A 22,256-nucleotide genomic window follows, 5' to 3' on the forward strand; every position below is an offset into this window, starting at 1 on the left:
ACACCTTTAACTTATTAACAATATTAACTATATGTGTTAAACATGCTTGTATTATCTTTAAACACCTTTAACTTATTAACAATATTAACTATATGTGTTAAACATGCTTGTATTATCTTTAAACACCTTTAACTTGTTAACAATATTAACTATATGTGTTAAACATGCTTGCATTATCTTTAAACACCTTTAAGTTGTTAACAATATTAACTATATGTGTTAAACATACTTGTATTATCTTTAAACACCTTTAATTTTTTAACAATATTAACTATATGTGTTAAACGTGCTTGTATTATCTTTAAACACCTTTAACTTATTAACAATATTAACTATATGTGTTAAACATGCTTGTATTATCTTTAAACACCTTTAACTTATTAACAATATTAACTATATGTGTTAAACATGCTTGTATTATCTTTAAACACCTTTAACTTGTTAACAATATTAACTATATGTGTTAAACATGCTTGCATTATCTTTAAACACCTTTAAGTTGTTAACAATATTAACTATATGTGTTAAACATACTTGTATTATCTTTAAACACCTTTAATTTTTTAACAATATTAACTATATGTGTTAAACGTGCTTGTATTATCTTTAAACACCTTTAACTTATTAACAATATTAACTATATGTGTTAAACATGCTTGTATTATCTTTAAATACCTTTAACTTATTAACAATATTAACTATATGTGTTAAACATGCTTGTATTATCTTTAAACACCTTTAACTTGTTAACAATATTAACTATATGTGTTAAACAGGCTTGCATTATCTTTAAACACCTTTAAGTTGTTAACAATATTAACTATATGTGTTAAACATGCTTGTATTATCTTTAAACACCTTTAATTTTTTAACAATATTAACTATATGTGTTAAACATGCTTGCATTATCATTAAACACCTTTAACTTATTAACAAAAACATATATTTCATAAATAAGTAAATATAAATTATATATATGAATGAGGTAGATCCCCACGACTTGATCAATTGAAAAGTAGCTCGCCTGCAGAAAAAGTGTGAGCACCCCTGGTTTAATGCATCCAGCGGGGCATCACAACAAAATTAGGCATAATAATGTGTTCATTCCACGACTGTATATATCAGTATCGGTTGATATCGGAATCGGTAATTAAGAGTTGGACAATATCGGAATATCGGGAAAAAAAGCCATTATCGGACATCTCTATGTATAATGTGTGTTGTCCAGCTGACCTTGTGAACAGCTTTTCTGAGGATATCTTTGTATTCATCCTTGGTGATGTCTTTGCGCTGATAGTAGGGTTTGATAGCAAGCTTCACTTCCTCCACTGCCCGTTCCTGCGTGTGGAGCTTCTTCAGGTACTGTGCATTTATTGAAAGAAGACAAATTTATGATGAGACAACAAAATTAAATACAAATTCCACATGCATTTAAAAAAACGGGGTAGGACAACCTAACATGATCTGGAGGAGGCAATGTCTAAGAGAAGGTATAATAGACATACAACGTTTGGCTTTTGCTTTTTAACAAAGCAGAGGGATTTGGGTTTATCTGCTTAAATCAAACCAATCTAACAAAATAACTTATTGCTCGACAAGATTGCTATTTGCTCACGAGACTAGCGAGCTAAACACCCAATGCACAAAACCACAAAAATATGTTCATACATAAGGTGTGTCTACACTGCAAAAACTGAAATCTAAGTAAGATTAAATATCTCAAATAAGGGTGTTATTTGCTTATTTTCTGTCTGAGCAGATTTCATGTTAGAGTGTTTTACTTGTTTTAAGGGTTTTGGTCTTGAATGATCTCAGTAAGATATTACAGCTTGTTGCTGAGATTTGATGACCTATATTGAGTAAAACATGCTTGAAACTAGAATATCAACTGTTGCAAAGCTGTGTTATCAACACTCACAAGTATAAAACTACTTTTTTAAAGTAATAATTTCTTATTTCAAGCATGTAAAAAATCATGACTGACGCAATTGTGTCTCATAATTAAAACAGATGACAGACTTTGCTGTTTTATTTTCAATGAAACAATAGAACATAAGTACTCATATAGTAGTACAGTTGACACAGTACAGTAAACTGACTGTTAATATTTAAACATTTAACATGTGACATTTCTAACAATTTTGAACAGAAATAGTTCATGCACATTCAGATAAATTCTTCAAAATTACAATACTTTTTTTTTTGGTCGGGCTGTATATATGCGCACTAATTGACTGAAAGAGCACGCACTTGGCGCGATGATGTCATGTTATCGATGGAAAAATGCATTTTTAGACAATATGATTTGCCTGAGCGGCGAGGAGACCCCGAGAGTAACAAGCGGTTGCCTTGTTGCCTTTCCATTAAGAACAATAAATTAGTTTTTAGTATAAGTTTGCTGGTTTGAACAAATGTAAAGCAGAGCGCATATCATTATGTCAAGATAATGGCACTGGCATTTACTTCATTTAAGAATATTTTTCAACATATTGAGCAAAAAGGTCTCTTTTTTTTTTCTACCAAGAAAAGTACACTTGTTATTAGTGAGAATATACTTATTTTAAAGGTATTTTTGGGTTCATTGAAGTTAGCTAATTTTACTTGTTTTGGAAAGTCTTGACAAGCCAAATTTTCTTGTTCTATTGGCAGATAATTTTGCTTAGTTTAAATAAAATACCCCTCATTTTTGTATTTTTTTTCTTGTTTTTTAACACTGACTTTTTGCAGTGTATAAATGCGCCTTGAGGGCAATTTTCGACTTTTTATTCGCTTTTTATTGGCCGTCGGCATACTCTACAAATGTACTTAATTAATTATTAATGGAATGTTATCAGTTATTGCACTAAATCAGGGGTGTACATTACGTCGATCGCGAGCTACCGGTCGATCGGAGAGGGTGTGTCAGTCGATCGCCAGCCAGGCATTAAAAAAATAGACCTAAAAATTAGCGATCATCAATCTTCACTGAGACGTCACTTTCGCCACTCATTATTAAGAAAAAATGACCGACAAGAAGGCAAAAAACACTTTTTATTTCAACAGACTAACGCCGTACCTGCCGTCAAAACCCTAAAGACCAACTGCACAGTTCCTATCTTCACAATAAAAGCGCTGCTTCCTCCTGCCTGCATTAAAAAAATAGACCTAAAAATTAGCGATCATCAATCTTCACTGAGACGTCACTTTCGTCACTCATTATTAAGAAAAAATGACCGACAGGAAGGCAAAAAACACTTTTTATTTCAACAGACTAACGCCGTACCTGCCGTCAAAACTCTAAAGACCGACTGCACAGTTCCTATCTTCACAATAAAAGCGCTGGTTCCTCCTGCCTGCGCTAACAAAATAAGAGTCTCAGAAAGCTGGCGGGCACAAGCTATCAAGCTATTGAGTTTCCTGCCGATGTATTTCTTGTAAAGGGTATTAAAACGAACATGGAAGCTGGACAATTAAGATGCCAAAAACCAACCACTTTCATGTGGTATTGGACAAGAAGGAGGACTTTTTTCTCCTCCATTGAAAAATGCGGACATTATCAGCCTTACTGTCTGATTCCAATCAATGCAAGTCATCAGATTCAGGAAATACACCAACTTATACTCTTGTCTTCATGAAAGAAAGGAATCTATATGTGTTAAACATGCTTGTATTATCATTAAACACCTTTAACTTGTTAACAAAAACGTTTCTTTCATAAATAAATAAATATAAATTATATATATGAATGAGGTAGATCCCCTCGACTTGATCAACTGTAAAGTAGCTCGCCTGCATAAAAAGTGTGGGCACACCTGCACTAAATGATAGAGATGTCCCGATCCTGGGATCGGACCGGGGCTATTTGCCATTTTTAACTGATTGGAAAACCCAAATGATTTAAATGGGAGCCAATATTTTTTGTTCATATTTACCGTATTTTTCAGAGTATAAATCGCACTGGAGTATAAGTCGCATTTTTTGTGGAAATGTATTTGATAAAAGCCAACACCAAGAATAGACATTTGAAAGGCAATTTAAAATAAATAAAGAATAGTGAACAACAGGCTGAATAAGTGTACGTTATATGAGGCATAAATAACCAACTGGTATGTTAACGTAACATATTATGGTAAGAGTCATTCAAATAACTATAACATATAGAACATGCTATACGTTTACCAAACAATCTGTCACTCCTAATCGCTAAATCCCATGAAATCTTATACGTCTAGTCTCTTACGTGAATGAGATAAATAATATTATTTGATATTCTACGCTAATGTGTTAATAATTTCACACATAAGGCGCTCCTGAGTATAAGTCGCACCCCCGGCCAAACTATGAAAAAAAACTGCAACTTATAGTCCGAAAAATACGGTATATATCAATAAATAAAAGAAACACTTGAATTTCAGTGAATTACAGCTATATATATATATATATATATATATATATATATATATATATATATATATATATATATATATATAGCTGTAATTCATTGAAATTCAAGTATTTCTTTTATTAGTGAATTACAGCTATATATATATATATATATATATATATATATATATATATATGTCTTAATAAGGTTATCCAAAAAATAGTGCTCGATACCGTAGTAGAGCGCAATATATGTATGTGTGGGAAAAAACCCACGCCAGGAAACCAACCAAAAAAGAACAGAAAACGAAACAACATCATCTGATACAACCCCCCATACAGCAAAAACGTCTCAACTAACATAGGCCACAAATTCCTCAGTCTGATTGACAAACACTTCCCCAAAGGCAACACCCTAAGAAAAGTATTCAACAAGAACAACATTAAATTGAGCTACAGCTGTATGAACAATATACGACAAATTATCTCAAACCACAACAAAACAACTGCAAATGAGCCGTCGGCCCCCGGACAGAGCGACCCCAAAACCAACAAAGGCTGCAACTGCCGCAAGAAACCTGATTGCCCTCTCAACGGGGGGTGCTTACAAACATCAGTTGTTTACCAATCTAAGGTAACACGCAAGGACATTAACACATCCGACACATATGTAGGATTAACCGAGGGAGAGTTTAAAACCAGATGGAACAATCACAAGGCTTCTTTCAGGAACCAAAACCTGCGGAATACCACAGAACTCAGCAAACACATTTGGGACCTCAAAGACAATAATGTTGAATATTCAATAACATGGCAAATTCTTGCATCCAGCACACCTTACAATAGTGGTAATAAAAGATGCAACCTATGCTTGAAAGAGAAACTGTTTATTATATACCGTCCAGACCTGTCATTCCTCAACAAGCGCAGCGAAATTGTATCAGCATGCCGCCACAGACGGAAACACCTCCTAGGCAACACATGAGCCAATCACCACGCCCCTACGCCAGCCTGTACCCACCCACTCTGTGCCTTATATAAACCATGGTATGTGAATGCTCCCATTAAAATCTCCTGATGATTGAGGGAACCCCTCATGAAACAGGCCTGTAGAGATGAAATAGACTTGTGATTTTTTTTCCCCACACATACATATATATATATATATATATATATATATATATATATATATATATATATATATAGCTGTAATTAATTGAAATTCAAGTATTTATTGATATATACCATATCTGTGTATATATATATATATATACATACCTGCCAACTTTTGAAATCAGAAAAACCTAGTAGCCAGGGTCCAGGGGCCGCAGGCCCCGGTAGGTCCAGAACAAAGTCCTGGTGGGGGGTTCAGGGGGGTTCGCCGCCCGACGCAAAATGATTATTAGCATTCAGACAGGTTAAAATGTTGCTAAAACCATCACTTTTCTATCAGTCACAGTGACTTTTCAAGACAAAAATATTACAGCAAAAATCATATGGGTTGATTGACATGTTTATTCTGTAAGCTAACTTCAATAGTTTGAAATTATTTTGACAGTTAATGCCAGTTATCCTGTCAACCTTTCACAAGACTTCAATTTGTTAATTGAAAGTATAAACAGTATAAACACTTTTTACAGTAAACAAATGGTAAAACAGTACTAAACAATTCCATTAAAAAAAAAGTTGGTGTCATTATTAACTTTCTGTCCAAGCTTGTATAATCTACTGCCTTGTTCAATTGTAAAAAATATTCTGTGCCTAAAATTCACACTTCAATCACAATTATCATACTGTAAACATGGTAAGCTAACTTCATTAAAATTAAATTTTGGTTTATGAAAGAAAATATAAATAAATATAAATATAAAACTTCATGACGACATTTTTCAAATTAATATAGAGTAATAGAATAGTATGATAGTTATATGTTACTTGTTTTGAACATTTTATCGTTATCACAAATAAAAAGATATACTGTACACAGAAATTATTTTTGATTTGATTTATTGTTTATGTAATAAAAGATTTACTTAAAATTTTATGTTTTGTGAGTTTTTTTATGCTACGAACTGTACTTACCGGCGATGTAAACCGAAGGAGACATTTCCGTAATGAAAGCTGCAACACCCTTTTTAGATCCCATCATCACTGCAGCATTATCGGCAGCAAAGCAAACCAAATTCTGCCAAGGAATTTCGTTTGAGTCTATTTCTTCCGCGAGTATTTTGTAAATGTTTTCGCCTGTGGAAGCCGTATTGCATTCCCTCAAAGACAGAAGTACTGACAATACTTTTCCAATGTCGTCATCGAAATATCGAACACAAATGGGGTACAGTTTTACATCGTCATAATCGGTGCTGCCGTCAGTCGACATTCTAAATGGTTCCGTCTTCATGGCATCGGCGATACTTTTTGAGGATTCTGTTCCAAGACACTGAATAATGTTTGATGTTTTGGTTCGACCACATCCATATTTTTTGGCGATTTTTTGAGTCGGGAAACATTTTCCGAAATAACTGTCCCATGTGATCAGCCAGTGCGATTGGAAGTCCATGCTCAATTATTGCCTCCGTAAATAAAACTTCGGCATTTATCACATCCAAAGAATCTGTTTGGGCGACGAAAAACGTTGAAAGTTTTCCACTTGTATCGCTAGCAACGGCATTAGACTTGTGTTTTTTTGTCCCAACGTGGTCTTTTACATCGCTAATTCCTCCGAGTCCGATCGAAAAATCTTGTCTGCACAAGGTGCAATCCGCGTAGTTTTCACCCTTTTTGGAACGGATAATTATTCCCGGATAGGCTTTTGAATATTCTTCACGGAATGACTGCAGTTTTCTTTTCGGTTTAAGACTCGTTTGCGATTTTTCTCCGGCTGATTCCATGATCGTTCGCTCGTTTGGAAACAATGGCAACTGGTGCCTCGTGCTTGGCAGCGGTGCTATAAATAGCCTCGCGCATGGCATTCGGAATGGCTCGATAGGAAGTTACGGGAAGCAGTGTCGATTGTCATTGTTGTTACGCGATTTCGTGAATAAAACTTAAAAAAACATTTATTTTTTTTAATTAATGAAAAACCGTATTTTTTATCACTGCAACCGTAACCCGGAATAGGTTGATGAAAACCCTACTAATTACGGGAAAACCGGAGTAGTTGGCAGGTATGCATATATATATATATATATATATATATATTATTTGATATTTTACGGTAATGTGTTAATAATTTCACACATAAGTCGCTCCTGAGTATAAGTTGCACCCCTGGCCAAACTATGAAAAAAACTGACTTATAGTCCGAAAAATACGGTAGTTATTGTGCACAAGCCACTTTACTTTCTTAAAAACATTGTATGTAGCATTCAATACCACAAATGTAATACATCATCTGATTTACACCAATACTAGCAAATTCTACATATGATATGATTTATAAATATGTTTTGTATTTACTTTTATTACTTGCTATAATATATTCAAAATCATATGATCTATTGTCAAAGTATCGGATCGGATCTGATGTAAAAACATCAGCTCAAGATCAGAGGCCAAAAATGTTGATTGGGACTTCTGTACTAAATGACTTTGTCTCCAATGACCCAAGGTTAAGATGGTTTAAAGCAACTTTAAAGCCCAAACTGTATCAAAGTAGCTCCCACATCCTTATATTTTTCTTTATCTGGCCCTCAAATGCATTAAATAGGGTAAGATCTGGATGATATATGGACATGAATATATCTAGCCCAGTGCTTCTCAAATCATTTATATTGAGCCCCCCCAGGAAGAAAATATTTTGCACCTACCACTCTCCGCCTTGACTATAAATAGTATTATTTGTCAATAAAATTGTTGTATCTATGCCTTTGCATAACATTGTAAGTGTATCAACATTACAGGAAACAACAAACTGGTCTTTCCTCGTCTCCCACCGTGGTTACAGTGAAGCCAAGGGCGACATACGCTTCATCATATTGGATGTGGGGGGCCGGCATTAAACTGAGAAGGACTGATTCTACCCTAAGATACAATAATTGACATGCTCTCGCTGTGTATCTGCCTTTTTTATTTCTGCAGCTATAGATTACCTTTATCGTTCCTCTTTAATAAGTCCCTGTGGCGGGAGACGAGACCCCCAAAAATGCTTTGGCTTACTTGCGCGCTTTATTTCCACAGGACTCGGTTGTAAAGAATAGAAGTGGTTTTAGTTTCAAACACTGCGGTAAGAAGACAATGTGGCTTTCTTAATGTAATCCTTCAATAGCTCTCATCTTCTCTGTGTGCTCATGAAAGGAATTATTTTAAAGAGACTTCGGGTCTACATTACATACATCAAATGTATATTTTCTTTTAACTATTCACTGTCAATGTGACAGCCTGTGATGGATGCCTTTAGACTACTTTTTTTTTTAATGAAAGTGTGCAAAAGCTTTATATTTTTGTTGTTCCTGCTTAATGGAATTAATCTATATAAAATAAAACAATGGTTTTAAAATTAGTTTAAAGGGGAACATTATCACCAGACCTATGTAAGCGTCAATATATACCTTGATGTTGCAGAAAAAAAGACCATATATTTTTTTAACCGATTTCCGAACTCTAAATGGGTGAATTTTGGCGAATTAAACGCCTTTCTAATATTCGCTCTCGGAGCGATGACGTCACAGCGTGACGTCACATCGGGAAGCAATCCGTCATTTTCTCAAACACAGAGTCAAATCAGCTCTGTTATTTTCCGTTTTTTCGACTGTTTTCCGTACCTTGGAGACATCATGCCTCGTCGGTGTATTGTCGGAGGGTGTAACAACACGAACAGGGACGGATTCAAGTTGCACCAGTGGCCCAAAGATGCGAAAGTGGCAGGAAATTGGACGTTTGTTCCGCACACTTTACCGACGAAAGCTATGCTACGACAGAGATGGCAAGAATGTGTGGATATCCTGCGACACTCAAAGCAGATGCATTTCCAACAATAAAGTCAAAGAAATCTGCCGCCAGACCCCCATTCAATCTGCCGGAGTGTGTGAGCAATTCAGGGACAAAGGACCTCGGTAGCACGGCAAGCAATGGCGGCAGTTTGTTCCCGCAGACGAGCGAGCTAAACCCCCTGGACGTCTTGGCTCACACCGTCCCTTATGCCACCGAAGATGATCAAGAGAAGAATATCGACCCTAGCTTCCCTGGCCTGCTGACATCAACTCCAAAACTGGACAGATCAGCTTTCAGGAAAAGATAGCGGATGAGGGTATGTCTACAGAACATATTAATTGATGAAAATTGGGCTGTCTGCACTCTCAAAGTGCATGTTGTTGCCAAATGTATTTCATATGCTGTAAACCTAGTTCATAGTTGTTAGTTTCCTTTAATGCCAAACAAACACATACCAATCGTTGGTTAGAAGGCGATCGCCGAATTCGTCCTCGCTTTCTCCCGTGTCGCTGGCTGTCGTGTCGTTTTCCTCGGTTTCGCTTGCATACGGTTCAAACCGATATGTCTCAATAGCTTCAGTTTCTTCTTCAATTTCGTTTTCGCTGCCTGCCTCCACACTACAACCATCCGTTTCAATACATGCGTAATCTGTTGAATCGCTTAAGCCGCTGAAATCCGAGTCTGAATCCGAGCTAATGTCGCTATATCTTGCTGTTCTATGCGCCATGTTTGTTTGTGTTGGCATCACTATGTGACGTCACAGGAAAATGGACGGGTGTTTATAACGATGGTTAAAATCAGGCACTTTGAAGCTTTTTTAGGGATATTACGTGATGGGTAAAATTTTGAAAAAAACTTCGACAAATAAAATAAGCCACTGGGAACTGATTTTTAATGGTTTTAACCCTTCTGAAATTGTGATAATGTTCCCCTTTAAAAAAGTTGCACTGTTTCTTAAAAAAACAACTTGTTTTGCTGTGTGTTTATTCATACAAACAACTGTTATATTGCACTCAAACACTATCATTGTTTTTGCACTATTGCTGTATGAATTTTTGTTTGTTTGTATGGTATTGTTCTTGTATTATATTGTTTGTGTTAAATGTGGAATGAGTGAGAGGGGTTGGGATATTATAAGCATCTGCTTCATCCAACCCCTTTTCAAGCCTTGCATAAATGTCTCTGCCAGTGCAGGTTTGAAATAAATAGTTCAATTCAATTAAATTTCGATTGTTTGGTGGTTTCATTCCATTTCCATCGCAGCTATGTCATGTCTAGATGTTATCGTGAGTCATGTATCGCATATTATGATATTATACAGTGAGGTACCCTGACATTCCCATCCCTAATATGATCAGAAAACGTTGAAATGTCGACACTAAAAGCACAACGTTGACATGATGGCTGCTTTTTTCTTAAATATAGACATATACAATATTACCATATTAGCATATTTGATTGGTTTTAGTCTTTTTTACTAAATGAAAACTATCAGAATGATATAATGCCGTCTTATTTTATAATAATAGATAATGTTTGTATTGCACTTTTGTAGCAAATATAATAATTTTCTGACTATGTTAGAAGCTTAGCCCTGACAATTCACACCTGACATAACAGAAGTACCAGATTGAGTGAAATTGTGTACTATCTTTGTGCTCAGTTACTTACATTACACACATTATAGAATATTTTTGTAAGAAAAATCAACTTTACCTTATCGGGGTCTTTACTTTCATTGTCCCATAAAGTGTCTCTAGAGCTCCCCATGAATCCTGGCAGCCCCCCAGGCAACATCGGTGGGGGAGTCTGTGCGCATCCGCCACCTAAGCTGGGGTGCAAGTGAGAGGGTGGGGTTTTGGTGCAACCGACTAAGGGCAGGGAGCTCTGGAGGATGAACTGTGCCGGGCTCAGTCCATGCGACGGAGGCAGCGAGGGAGGAGGAGGAGGAGGGATCTGTGAGGAGGATGAAGAGTTGCCTGATGAAGGAGGAGCATGCGATTGGGACTGGTTCTGGTTGGCTTGAGAGAGGATCTGCATTTGAAACACGAGAGAAGTGAGTGATTAAAGTTACCACGAGCTACCAGACTTTTATCTAACCCGGACTGAATTGATTCCAAGAAGACGTACACAAAAAGCCACAACAACTTTCGCAAGTAGCAAATTATGTGTCTCCAGACTGCTTCCCAAAACTAACAATCATTAATTACATTATGGTACCGGTAATTAACTGTATTCTAGTAATCAGGTATTATCATCACCGGAGGATAAGGGTGTAACGGTACGTGTATTTGTATTGAACTGTTTCGGTAAGAGGGTTTCAGTTCGGTTCGGAGGTGTACCGAACGAGTTTCCACACGAACATATTAAGTAGCGTACCGCACGTTGTGTAAACAATGCACAACGAGGCACAACACACGTTCAGCAGCTGCTTCTGACAACACGTCAAACATGCCAACCCATTTGAAGCGTCACCACCGCATTCAAGCAGCCTCTCCTCGGCGAGTCAGGCAGGGCTAAAGCAATAACAAATGTTTTTATAGCAGCAGATTTAAGACCATATTGCATTAAAAACTAGATTTTGACCCACTTCTTCTTTCTGCAGACAATGGGGATAAACTGATTTTTCTGGCAAAAAACATGAAGATTGAGTGAAAGTCACCAGGGTTAAAGGCTGGGGGGGGAAATAAAAGTTAATCTGAGGCTGAGTTGACTTGAAACTGTTTAATGTTGCACTTTTTATATGTAGAAGAAAAGTTTTGTCATTTTATTTAATCTGAGCAACAACTTGAGGCAGTTTAATGTTGATTAACGTGGACCCTGACTTAAACAAGTTGAAAAACTTATTTGGGTGTTACTATTTAGTGGTCAATTGTACGTAAGGCTGAAACGACGCGTCGACGTTATCGATTACGTAAATGGCGTCGACGCGTCGCATACCGTATTTCCTTGAATAGCCGCCGGGGCGCTAATTAATTTAAAACCTCTTCTCACTCCTGCGCTTACCAAAAGGCGTGGGGTAAATTTAGGCCTGCGCTTATAAATTTGAGTGATGTAAGGATACCATCATGAAAAGCACATTTAATTAAAAAAACGTTATTATGGTCTTACCTTTACTTATGAGTCCATGCGCAGCTGCTTCTGATCAAAAGCATCGATAACTTGTTTATAGAAGTCTTCCTTATCTTTCTTCAGTTTTAAAAGTCTCTCTGTCTCGATGAAGATCTTCCTTTAAGTATTACCTCCTGCTTCGATTGAAAGTCCAGTTTAGAAAACTGTTTTATTTTAGATATGTAATCCTCCATGTTAAAAGTGCAAGCAAACGATCGCTGCTCACTCTTGTGGCTTGTTGTCTTCTTCTGCAGCACCAGTCTTCTGCAGTACCGGTAGTCGCAAGAAGGATCACTAGCGCCCTCTACCACCAGGAGGCGGGAGTCATTTAATGACTCATATTTGACACACGCCGCTACGGTATATTAATACAACATAGCTGCTTACTGTTCTTTTTAGCATATTCAATAGCTTGGACCTTAAATCCTACTGAATAGCTCTTTATCTTCTTCCCTTTATGCGATTTCAAATTATTGAAATCAGCCTCCTCCATTTTGAAAATGATGACAGGTGAAGTGTCACTCATGACGTGACGAGTTTGACCCGGCGGAAGTTCTAGACTTATGCTAATTATTTTGCGAAACGAGTTTGACCCAGCAAAAATTCCAGACATGCGCTAATAAAATTAATATTTTGAGAAACGAGTTTGATCTGGCGTTAATTCTGAGCCGGCGGCCAAGGCCAAGCATGCGCTAATTATTTTGCGAAACAAGTTTTACCCGGCAGTAATTCAAGGCATGCGAATACTATATACCCGGCGCCAATTCAAGGAATTACGCACTTTTTTGTATTGGATGTTTATCTTTATTTTTGCACATTTTAAAGCAAAATAAGCAATGCTTTTACTTTTGAAATGCTTATACTATTGCAGAATATTAAGATTTGCACTGTATGTTTATTTTATATTTGCACATTAAAAAGCAAATAAGCTACTTTTAATTTTGTTAAATGTTAAAAGTTTTAAATGTTTACATTGTTACAGAATATTTTGTCATGTTGTTGTCAATGATGACTGAGTGGCCATACTTTTTTTTTTGTTAATAAAAGCCATGCCTTTTGAAAAAACTGGCCTACATTTATTTTTTCATCCTCATTTTAAATAAAATAAAAAAATCGGTAAAAGGAAAAATAATCTATAGATTAAACGAAAAAAATAATCTATAGATTAACCGGAAAAAAAAAATCAATAGATTAATCGAAAAATAATCTATAGATTAACCGATTAATCGGAAAAAAAGAAAAGAAAAAAAAAATCTATAGATTAATCGATAGAAAAATAATCGTTAGCTGCAGCCTTAATTGTACGGAACATGTACTGTACTGTGCAATCTACTGATAAAAGTCTCAATCAATCAACCAAAAAAAGCATTTTATATGTAGAAAGGTTTTGTTAAAAAAACAATCCTGAAAATTACCTTATTTAGTTTTTATTTTATATATGTTGACCACATGAACCCTGGCAATGGACCCTGTGTGTATATATGTATGTTATTGTTATGCTTAGCATTCATGACTGCCTGCTGTTGCACTGATCAGCCTAGTGGTGGCTCACATCCATCACACACAAGCTATTTCTATTTTTGGGCAGAATTATTATAGTCAATGTTCCCTCTAATTTTTCATGTGTGTGAGCAAACGCACAAACACCCTGAGCATTCAGTGGAATACAGACGTGCACACTGTGGCCATACCAGCAGCACATTTGTCTCAAACCTGACATAACAATTTAAATGTCTTATTATTATAATCAAGTGACTAGTCAATTTCAAGAGGTTTTTTTCTAATATATGTGATTTGGCCCACTTAGATATTGTTTTTTTTTTAATCAGCTATGCACTATAGTATTTTATGCCTGGGTGGGGGTCCTGCTTTGGAAAGATTGTGCACCCCTTTCAGAGATCACATTTAGTTCCCCTTAAAACATTCACATGTTGCATGAGATGAAGTGTTTATTAACTTTCTGTCCGTAAAATACATATTTTTATTAGCAATTATGTAGTCCTGTAACATCATTTCATGATTAACATCCAAAAAATAACATTCTTAACAAATGACAGTAGAATAAGCACACCGATTGAGGAGTCATAGTAAAACGACCTTTAATTTACACTTTACGCGTAGTGTTGGAGTTGTCCAACTTTTTGTGTGGCCATAAACGCACCAGTGGCTAATTGCCATAGTGTATGTGTTGGTGCAGGTGAGAGAGAGCAAGCGGCTGCTGTTGATATAACAGATGACAAAGAGTTGCTTTTGGCTTGGTTTGTATGGTAGACAATGACCAGTTTTGCTAGATAAAAGTATTTTACACATTGTTTTGGTGTGGTTATGGCCGACAAACAATTTCGCTAAATAAAGGGACCGATGGAATTCCTGTCCTCCTTTAAGTGTCTCCACAGACGTTACAATAATTTAAGTGTTGACAAACATTGTTTTATCTGTTGTGGCCGCCTTTCGTCACCTGTGACTCACAGTTGCTTTGCAAAATCATACAAAACAAACGATTTGTTTATTTTGTTTAGAGTGGGATTTGATTTTTTTGCGCGGCATAGATTTGCTGTGCGCAGAGGACGCGTGAGCAGTGCGCAATTGCGCAGGTGCGCACCTTAGAGGGAACGTTGATTATAGTGTTCCCAGTGTTAAAAGGATAAAGCCATTGTTTACAAATTTGGTAAATAAATAACCCCAAAAATGTATATTTTGTTGTTTTCTTACTGTACCGAAAATGAACCGAACAGTGACCTCTAAACCGAGGTAGGTACCGAACCAAAATTTTTGTGTACCGTTACACCCTTACCGGAGGACGAGGCTAAACATGTTACACACTTAAAAAAGCTGGGAAGTTAATAGCTAAGCTAACCTAGCTTGAAACAACACCAAGAAATAAGTGCTTAGTAAAGTTTAAGAGGTCTAGATGGAACCACATTAGAGCAGAAAATAAGAAGACAACAAGAAATTAACAAGTAGATTAAGAAGAGCCTGGAGAGGATAATAGAAGAGCAACTGTTGGTGTGTCAGCATTGTCACAGTCAGTCCACAACAAGTAAGAGGAAGGCGGATAGAGACATAAATTAGTGGTGTCAATCGATATTAAGGGTAGTATCAGTGATCACATTGATATTTTTTCGTTTTCTCAAATTTTGTTGTTTACAAACTCGGGGTGAAATTCCCTGGACAAAGAAGGACTTTAAGGGCAAAAACCAAATGATTTAATTTAATAAGTAGCAGATTTTTTTGCTTTTGTTTAATTATTTTGTATTGACTTTGTTTTGCTCAAACATTTGTATCCTACAAAATACAATAAGGAACTGGTTTAAATAGTGTGTTGATATTGCGATACTGGGAATAGCACTCACCATACATACAAACCCCGTTTCCATATGAGTTGGGAAATTGTATTAGATGTAAATATAAACGGAATACAATGATTTGCAAATCCTTTTCAACCCATACTCAATTGAATGCACTACAAAGACAAAATATTTGATGTTCAAACTCATAAACTTTATTTTTTTTTTTGCAAATAATAATTAAGTTACAATTTCATGGCTGCAACACGTGCCAAAGTAGTTGGGAAAGGGCATGTTCACCACTGTGTTACATGGCCTTTCCTTTTAACAACACTCAGTAAACGTTTGGGAACTGAGGAGACACATTTCTTAAGCTTCTCAGGTGGAATTCTTTCCCATTCTTGCTTGATGTACAGCTTAAGTTGTTCAACAGTCCGGGGGTCTCCGTTGTGCTATTTTAGGCTTCATAATGCGCCACACATTTTCAATGGGAGACAGGTCTGGACTACAGGCAGGCCAGTCTAGTACCCGCACTCTTTTACTATGAAGCCACGCTGATGTAACACGTGGCTTGGCATTGTCTTGCTGAAATAAGCAGGGGCGTCCATGGTAACGTTGCTTGGATGGCAACATATGTTGCTCCAAAACCTGTATGTACCTTGCAGCATTAATGGCGCCTTCACAGATGTGTAAGTTACCCATGTCTTGGGCACTAATACACCCTCATACCATCACAGATGCTGGCTTTTCAACTTTGCGCCTATAACAATCCGGATGGTTCTTTTCCTCTTTGGTCCGGAGGACACGACGTCCACAGTTTCCAAAAACAATTTGAAATGTGGACTCGTCAGACCACAGAACACTTTTCCACTTTGCATCAGTCCATCTTAGATGAGCTCAGGCCCAGCGAAGCTGACGGCGTTTCTGGGTGTTGTTGATGAACGCTTTTTGCCTTGCATAGGAGAGTTTTAACTTGCACTTACAGATGTAGCGACCAACTGTAGTTACTGACAGTGGGTTTCTGAAGTGTTCCTGAGCCCATGTGGTGATATCCTTTACACACTGATGTCGCTTGTTGACGCAGTACAGCCTGAGGGATCGAAGGACACGGGCTTAGCTGCTTACGTGCAGTGATTTCTCCAGATTCTCTGAACCCTTTGATGATATTACGGACCGTAGATGGTGAAATCCCTAAATTCCTTGCAATAGCTGGTTGAGAAAGGTTTTTCTCAAACTGTTCAACAATTTGCTCACGCATTTGTTGACAAAGTGGTGACCCTCGCCCCATCCTTGTTTGTGAATGACTGAGCATTTCATGGAATCTACTTTTATACCCAATCATGGCACCCACCTGTTCCCAATTTGCCTGTTTACCTGTGGGATGTTCCAAATAAGTGTTTGATGAGCATTCCTCAACTTTATCAGTATTTATTGCCACCTTTCCCAACTTCTTTGTCACGTGTTGCTGGCATCAAATTCTAAAGTTAATGATTATTTGGAAAAAAAAAAATGTTTATCAGTTTGAACATCAAATATGTTGTCTTTGTAGCATATTCAACTGAATATGGGTTGAAAAGGATTTGCAAATCATTGTATTCTGTTTATATTTACATCCAACACAATTTCCCAACTCATATGGAAACGGGGTTTGTACATTTAAAAATGTACAGTTTCGGTATTGGTATCGACCAACATCAGTCATTTCACTCATGGATGATCTGTATCGGAACATACCTAATTATAAGATTAACTAGAGGCACTCTTGCTGTGTCTGCTATGAGTGCCTACCAAGTGTTTGAGCCGGTGCAGAATCAGCAACTGAACGTGAAATATGGCACCGTTTGATTTTACGTTAATCGGTACCCAGCAGTACTGACAAAATTCTGCATATAAAAGTACCGAATTTGGTACCCATCCCTAGTTGTAATGCTTTTCCACGTATAGCCCTGCTTAAATATGGTAACCAATAAATTAGAACCAGCTCTCAGTATAATACATGTTATGTATTCCTCTCACCTGGCTGGTTGCTTGGATGAATTCTTGAGCTTTTGCTCTGCTGGCAATATTTGCCTCCTCCATTTTGAAGAGCAGGGCAGTTACTGAGGAAGAATGGACGAAATGATTATGGGTGGTATGGAATATAACTTGTATGAAACAGTTTTAACTCGGTGTGTAATGGTACATGCGTTTGTGATCATATTATTCAGTTCGGTCTAAAGGCCTACCGTTTTCCCCACACGGTACATATTAAAAGTGAGGGACAGGAAGTGTGCCTCGCATCAAGCTTTTACTTGGTACAGTCATGGCTAACGTTAGTGCCAGAGCTCGAAAACCCTTTTCTACCGTTAAAGACTTGTTTGGGAATGCTCGGCCTTCCTGGTGAAATACGTAAACAGACTTAAGACAAGTGAAGAAAACAAAAGCAGCGTGTTGCTCTATAGAAATGAGGAAAGGGGGTAAAAACTGTTAATGCTTAACTTCAGCCAATAAGGAACCTAATTGACTAAAAATACAACAATACATCAAACTGATCAAAGTGTTACTGTTGCACTTTCCTAAAAAGAAACACTCTGCTATTAGTGACCAAAGTGCAGTCTTGGCCCATAGCTTTTGTTTTCACTGACCCTCAAAACAGTCTAAAAATAAATTCATTAATAAAAAATATAATATTTGATGTCACATTAATTGGCTTTGTCACTGGTTAAGACAAAGCAACAGCTATGATATTTTGTTCAGATAATTTTGCATGTTATTTTTGCAAAAAGTATCAACGCTCGAAGAGCTAAGTTGTTTTTGTTTTGCATTTTACTATAGTGTACCCAAAATGAACTGAACCATGACCTTAAAAAATATATTTTTTAAACTGCTGGAACACTTTTTGTAGCATCTTAAAATGAGTAAGACATACCGTAAATGCCGGACTATGGGCCGCTACTTTTTTCTTACAATTTGAACTAGGGCTGCAACTAACGATTCATTTGATAATCGATTAATCTGTCGATTATTACTTCGATTAATCGATTAATAATCGGAAAAAATAAACAAATTACATTTCTATCCTTTCCAGTATTTTATTGAAAAAAAAAACAGCATACTGGCACCATACTTATTTTGATTAGTGTTTCTCAGCTGTTTGTACATGTTGCAGTTTTTAAATAAAGGTTTATAAAAAAAAAATTCAAAAAAATGCCTCTGCGCATGCGCATAGCATAGATCCAACGAATCGATGACTAAATTAATCGTCAACTATTTTTATAATCGATTAGTTGTTGCAGCCCTAATTTGAACCCTGAACGATGTGGCTAATGTTTCGATTTTTCTTCGCTAGCGGCCATAATGCAATCGGTTTTCATTAAATGCAATCAGAGACATTGAAAATAGGTTATTGATTGTGCTATGGCATCTTTTGGACAACATTCGCTCACTGCAGGTGCCACAGGGTGAACTTCTACAGTATTTTCCTTCGGTTTAGTGCTTTAAAGGCCTACTGAAACCCACTACTACCGACCACGCAGTCTGATAGTTTATTTATATCAATGATGAAATCTTAACATTGCAACACATGCCAATACGGCCGGGTTAACTTATAAAGTGCAATTTTAAATTTCCTGCGAAACTTCCGGTTGAAAACGTCTAGGTATGATGACGTATGCGCGTGACGTCGATGGTTGAAACGGAAGTATTGGGACGCCATTGTATCCAATACAAAAAGCTCAGTTTTCATCGCAAAATTCCACAGTATTCTGGACATCTGTGTTGGTGAATTTTTTGCAATTTGTTTAATGAACAATGGAGACTGCAAAGAAGAAAGCCGTAGATGCGATCGGTGTATTAGCGTCTGGCTACAGCAACACAACCAGGAGGACTTTGACTTGGATAGCAGACGCGCTATCCGACGCTAGCCGCCGACCGCATCGATGATCGGGTGTAGTCCTTCGTCGCTCTGTCGATCGCTGGAACGCAGGTGAGCTTCGGTGTTGATGAGCAGATGAGAGCTAGTGGAGAGCTAATGTTTTTATCATAGCTCTGTCGAGGTCCGTAGCTAAGTTAGATTCAATGGCGTCGTTAGCAACAGCATTGTTAAGCTTCGCCAGGCTGGAAAGCATTAACCGTGTAGTTACAGGTCCATGGTTTAATAGTATTGTTGATTTTCTGTCTATCCTTCCAGTCAGGGGTTTATTTCTTTTGTTTCTATCTGCAGTTAAGCCCGATGCTATCACGTTAGCTCCGTAGCTAAAGTGCTTCACCGATGTATTGTCGTGGAGATGAAAGTCACTGTGAATGTCCATTTCGCGTTCTCGACTCTCATTTTCAAGAGGATATAGTATCCGAGGTGGTTTAAAATACAAATCCGTGATCCACAATAGAAAAAGGAGAGTGTGTGGAATCCAATGAGCCCTTGTACCTAAGTTACGGTCAGAACGAAAAAAGATACGTCCTGCACTGCACTCTAGTCCTTCACTCTCACGTTCCTCATCCACGAATCTTTCATCCTGGCTCAAATTAATGGGGTAATCGTCGCTTTCTCGGTCCGAATCGCTCTCGCTGCTGGTGTAAACAATGGGGAAATGAGAGGAGACTTTCAACTTGTGACGTCACGCTACTTCCGGTACAGGCAAGGCTTTTTTTTTATCAGCGACCAAAAGTTGCGAACTTTATCGTCGTCGTTCTCTACTAAATCCTTTCAGCAAAAACATGGCAATATCGCAAAATGATCAAGTATGACACATAGAATGGATCTGCTATCCCCGTTTAAATAAAAAAAATTCATTTCAGTAGGCCTTTAAACCAAAAGTGCTGGTCCGTCTTCTAATCATCTATAGCGTTTCCACTTGTATGGATTTGTCATTCATCACTCCAAGCAACGTTTGTAAATTTTACAATGTAACTAAAACAATTCATACTTACTAAACTCTCCCATGTTTGATGTCTGTAGGAGTGTTTTCATGCATATGTGTACATGCTATTGTAATGTAATAAAGCTAGCGACATTAGCATGAACTAATATGCCAACACGTTTTTGGGTGTCTGTGTTAGTATTATTAACTTGCAATGGCATTCTATTTGTATCGTTTCAGTTTCACAAATTCCTCAGTAAATTCACCAAAATGTCTAAGTGGAGTTATTGCGTCTGTTTAGCTGATTGGCGAGTTATCTTAAGTAGCTAGTGGGTCCATGACGATCTTCTGTTTTTGTTTGATCAACCGTTTTACCGCCGTATTACAGACACTGCTTGGAAACAATTAAGGTGTGTAAATAAATATTTACAAAATATGTCAGTGTAAATAACAAATTTCACAAAGTATACATCTGCGTCCGGTGCGGCTATTGTATGGAGAAATATTTTTTTCTTCTAAAATGTAGTGAGTGCAGTTTATATACCGGTGCGCGCTATAGTACGGCAAATATGTTACCTAAATGTTTTAGGACAAAAAATATCGGACAAAAACTTTTAGTGGTTGAAAGAATGCTAAGTCTTCAGGTGCTTGATAATCCAAGGATGTCCACTAGGTACAGTTCTACGAATATTATTCGATACTTTATTAGCCCACTTTAACAATTTCAACCTTGCTTGAGGGCACCTCAACAGCAGCCAGAAGGCATAGTTTAAAACAGCGTATTATAATAAGGTCAGTTCTAATCATTTATTTTAGATTTTTTTTTACACTACAGAAAAGCATAATGCACCTAATACATACTTGCCAACCTTGAGACCTCCGAATTCGGGAGATGGGGGGGTGGTGTTTGGTGGTAGCGGGGGTGTATATTGTAGCGTCCCGGAAGAGTTAGTGCTGCAAGGGGTTCTGGGTGTTTGTTCTGTTGTGTTTATGTTGCGTTACGGTGCGGATGTTCTCCCGAAATGTGTTTGTCATTCTTGTTTGGTGTGGGTTCACAGTGTGGCGCATATTTGTAACAGTGTTAAAGTTGTTTATACGGCCACCCTCAGTGTGACCTGTATGGCTGTTGATCAAGTATGCATTGCATTCACTTATGTACCTAGCCGCATATTTTATGTGAATGGGCCGGCACGCTGTTTGTACGGAGGAAAAGCGGACGTGACGACAGGTTGTGGAGTACGCTAAAGGCAGTGCCTTTAAGGCACGCACCCGATATTGTTGTCCGTGTGGAAATTGGGAGAGATTCGGGAGAATGGTTGCCCTGGGAGATTTTCGGGAGGGGCAATGAAATTCAGGAGTCTCCCGGGAAAATCGGGAGGGTTGGCAAGTATGACCTAATATGTTAAATATAATTATTTATGGAGCACCCAATCAAAAAGTGTTTAATCATTTTCAAATTGACATGCACTATTTATGTCCCCCAAGAGGAGAGTATACATGTCAACATTTGCATATTATATTACTACACGGAAAATTTACCAATAAAATACAAAATGGTATTATGCTGGAAATTTTACATGCTGGTGCACATCATTTTTCCTCCATGTGATCTGCTAAAATCAGTGTTACACATGCTCTACTGAAGATAAAGATTACAATTGTCAAGAGATTTTTACAAATTGTTTGACTGCGATGCCTTCTTTGTTGTTCATCCGTCTCACTCACGCTG

General features: G+C 37.2%; 1 protein-coding gene across 3 annotated transcripts in view; it reads right to left on the reverse strand.

Annotated features, from left to right (window-relative positions):
• Positions 1–22,256, reverse strand: part of scaf1 (SR-related CTD-associated factor 1) — a 39,465-nt gene that overhangs the window by 8,447 nt on the left and 8,762 nt on the right. Inside the window, exons 3-6 of one of the 3 annotated variants that reach the window (XM_061973764.1) lie at positions 17,706–17,788; positions 11,008–11,247; positions 5,641–5,718; positions 1,234–1,362 (exon numbers count right to left, since the gene is read on the reverse strand). In XM_061973764.1, the coding sequence (XP_061829748.1) occupies positions 1,234–1,362; positions 5,641–5,718; positions 11,008–11,247; positions 17,706–17,788 (530 nt within the window). Of the gene's footprint in view, positions 1–1,233; positions 1,363–5,640; positions 5,719–11,007; positions 11,326–17,705; positions 17,789–22,256 lie in introns of all 3 variants that reach the window. The other 2 variants (XM_061973762.1, XM_061973763.1) reach the window with 2 other exon arrangements.

This window comes from Nerophis lumbriciformis, linkage group LG22, assembly GCF_033978685.3.
Source record: "Nerophis lumbriciformis linkage group LG22, RoL_Nlum_v2.1, whole genome shotgun sequence".
NCBI lineage: Eukaryota > Metazoa > Chordata > Actinopteri > Syngnathiformes > Syngnathidae > Nerophis > Nerophis lumbriciformis.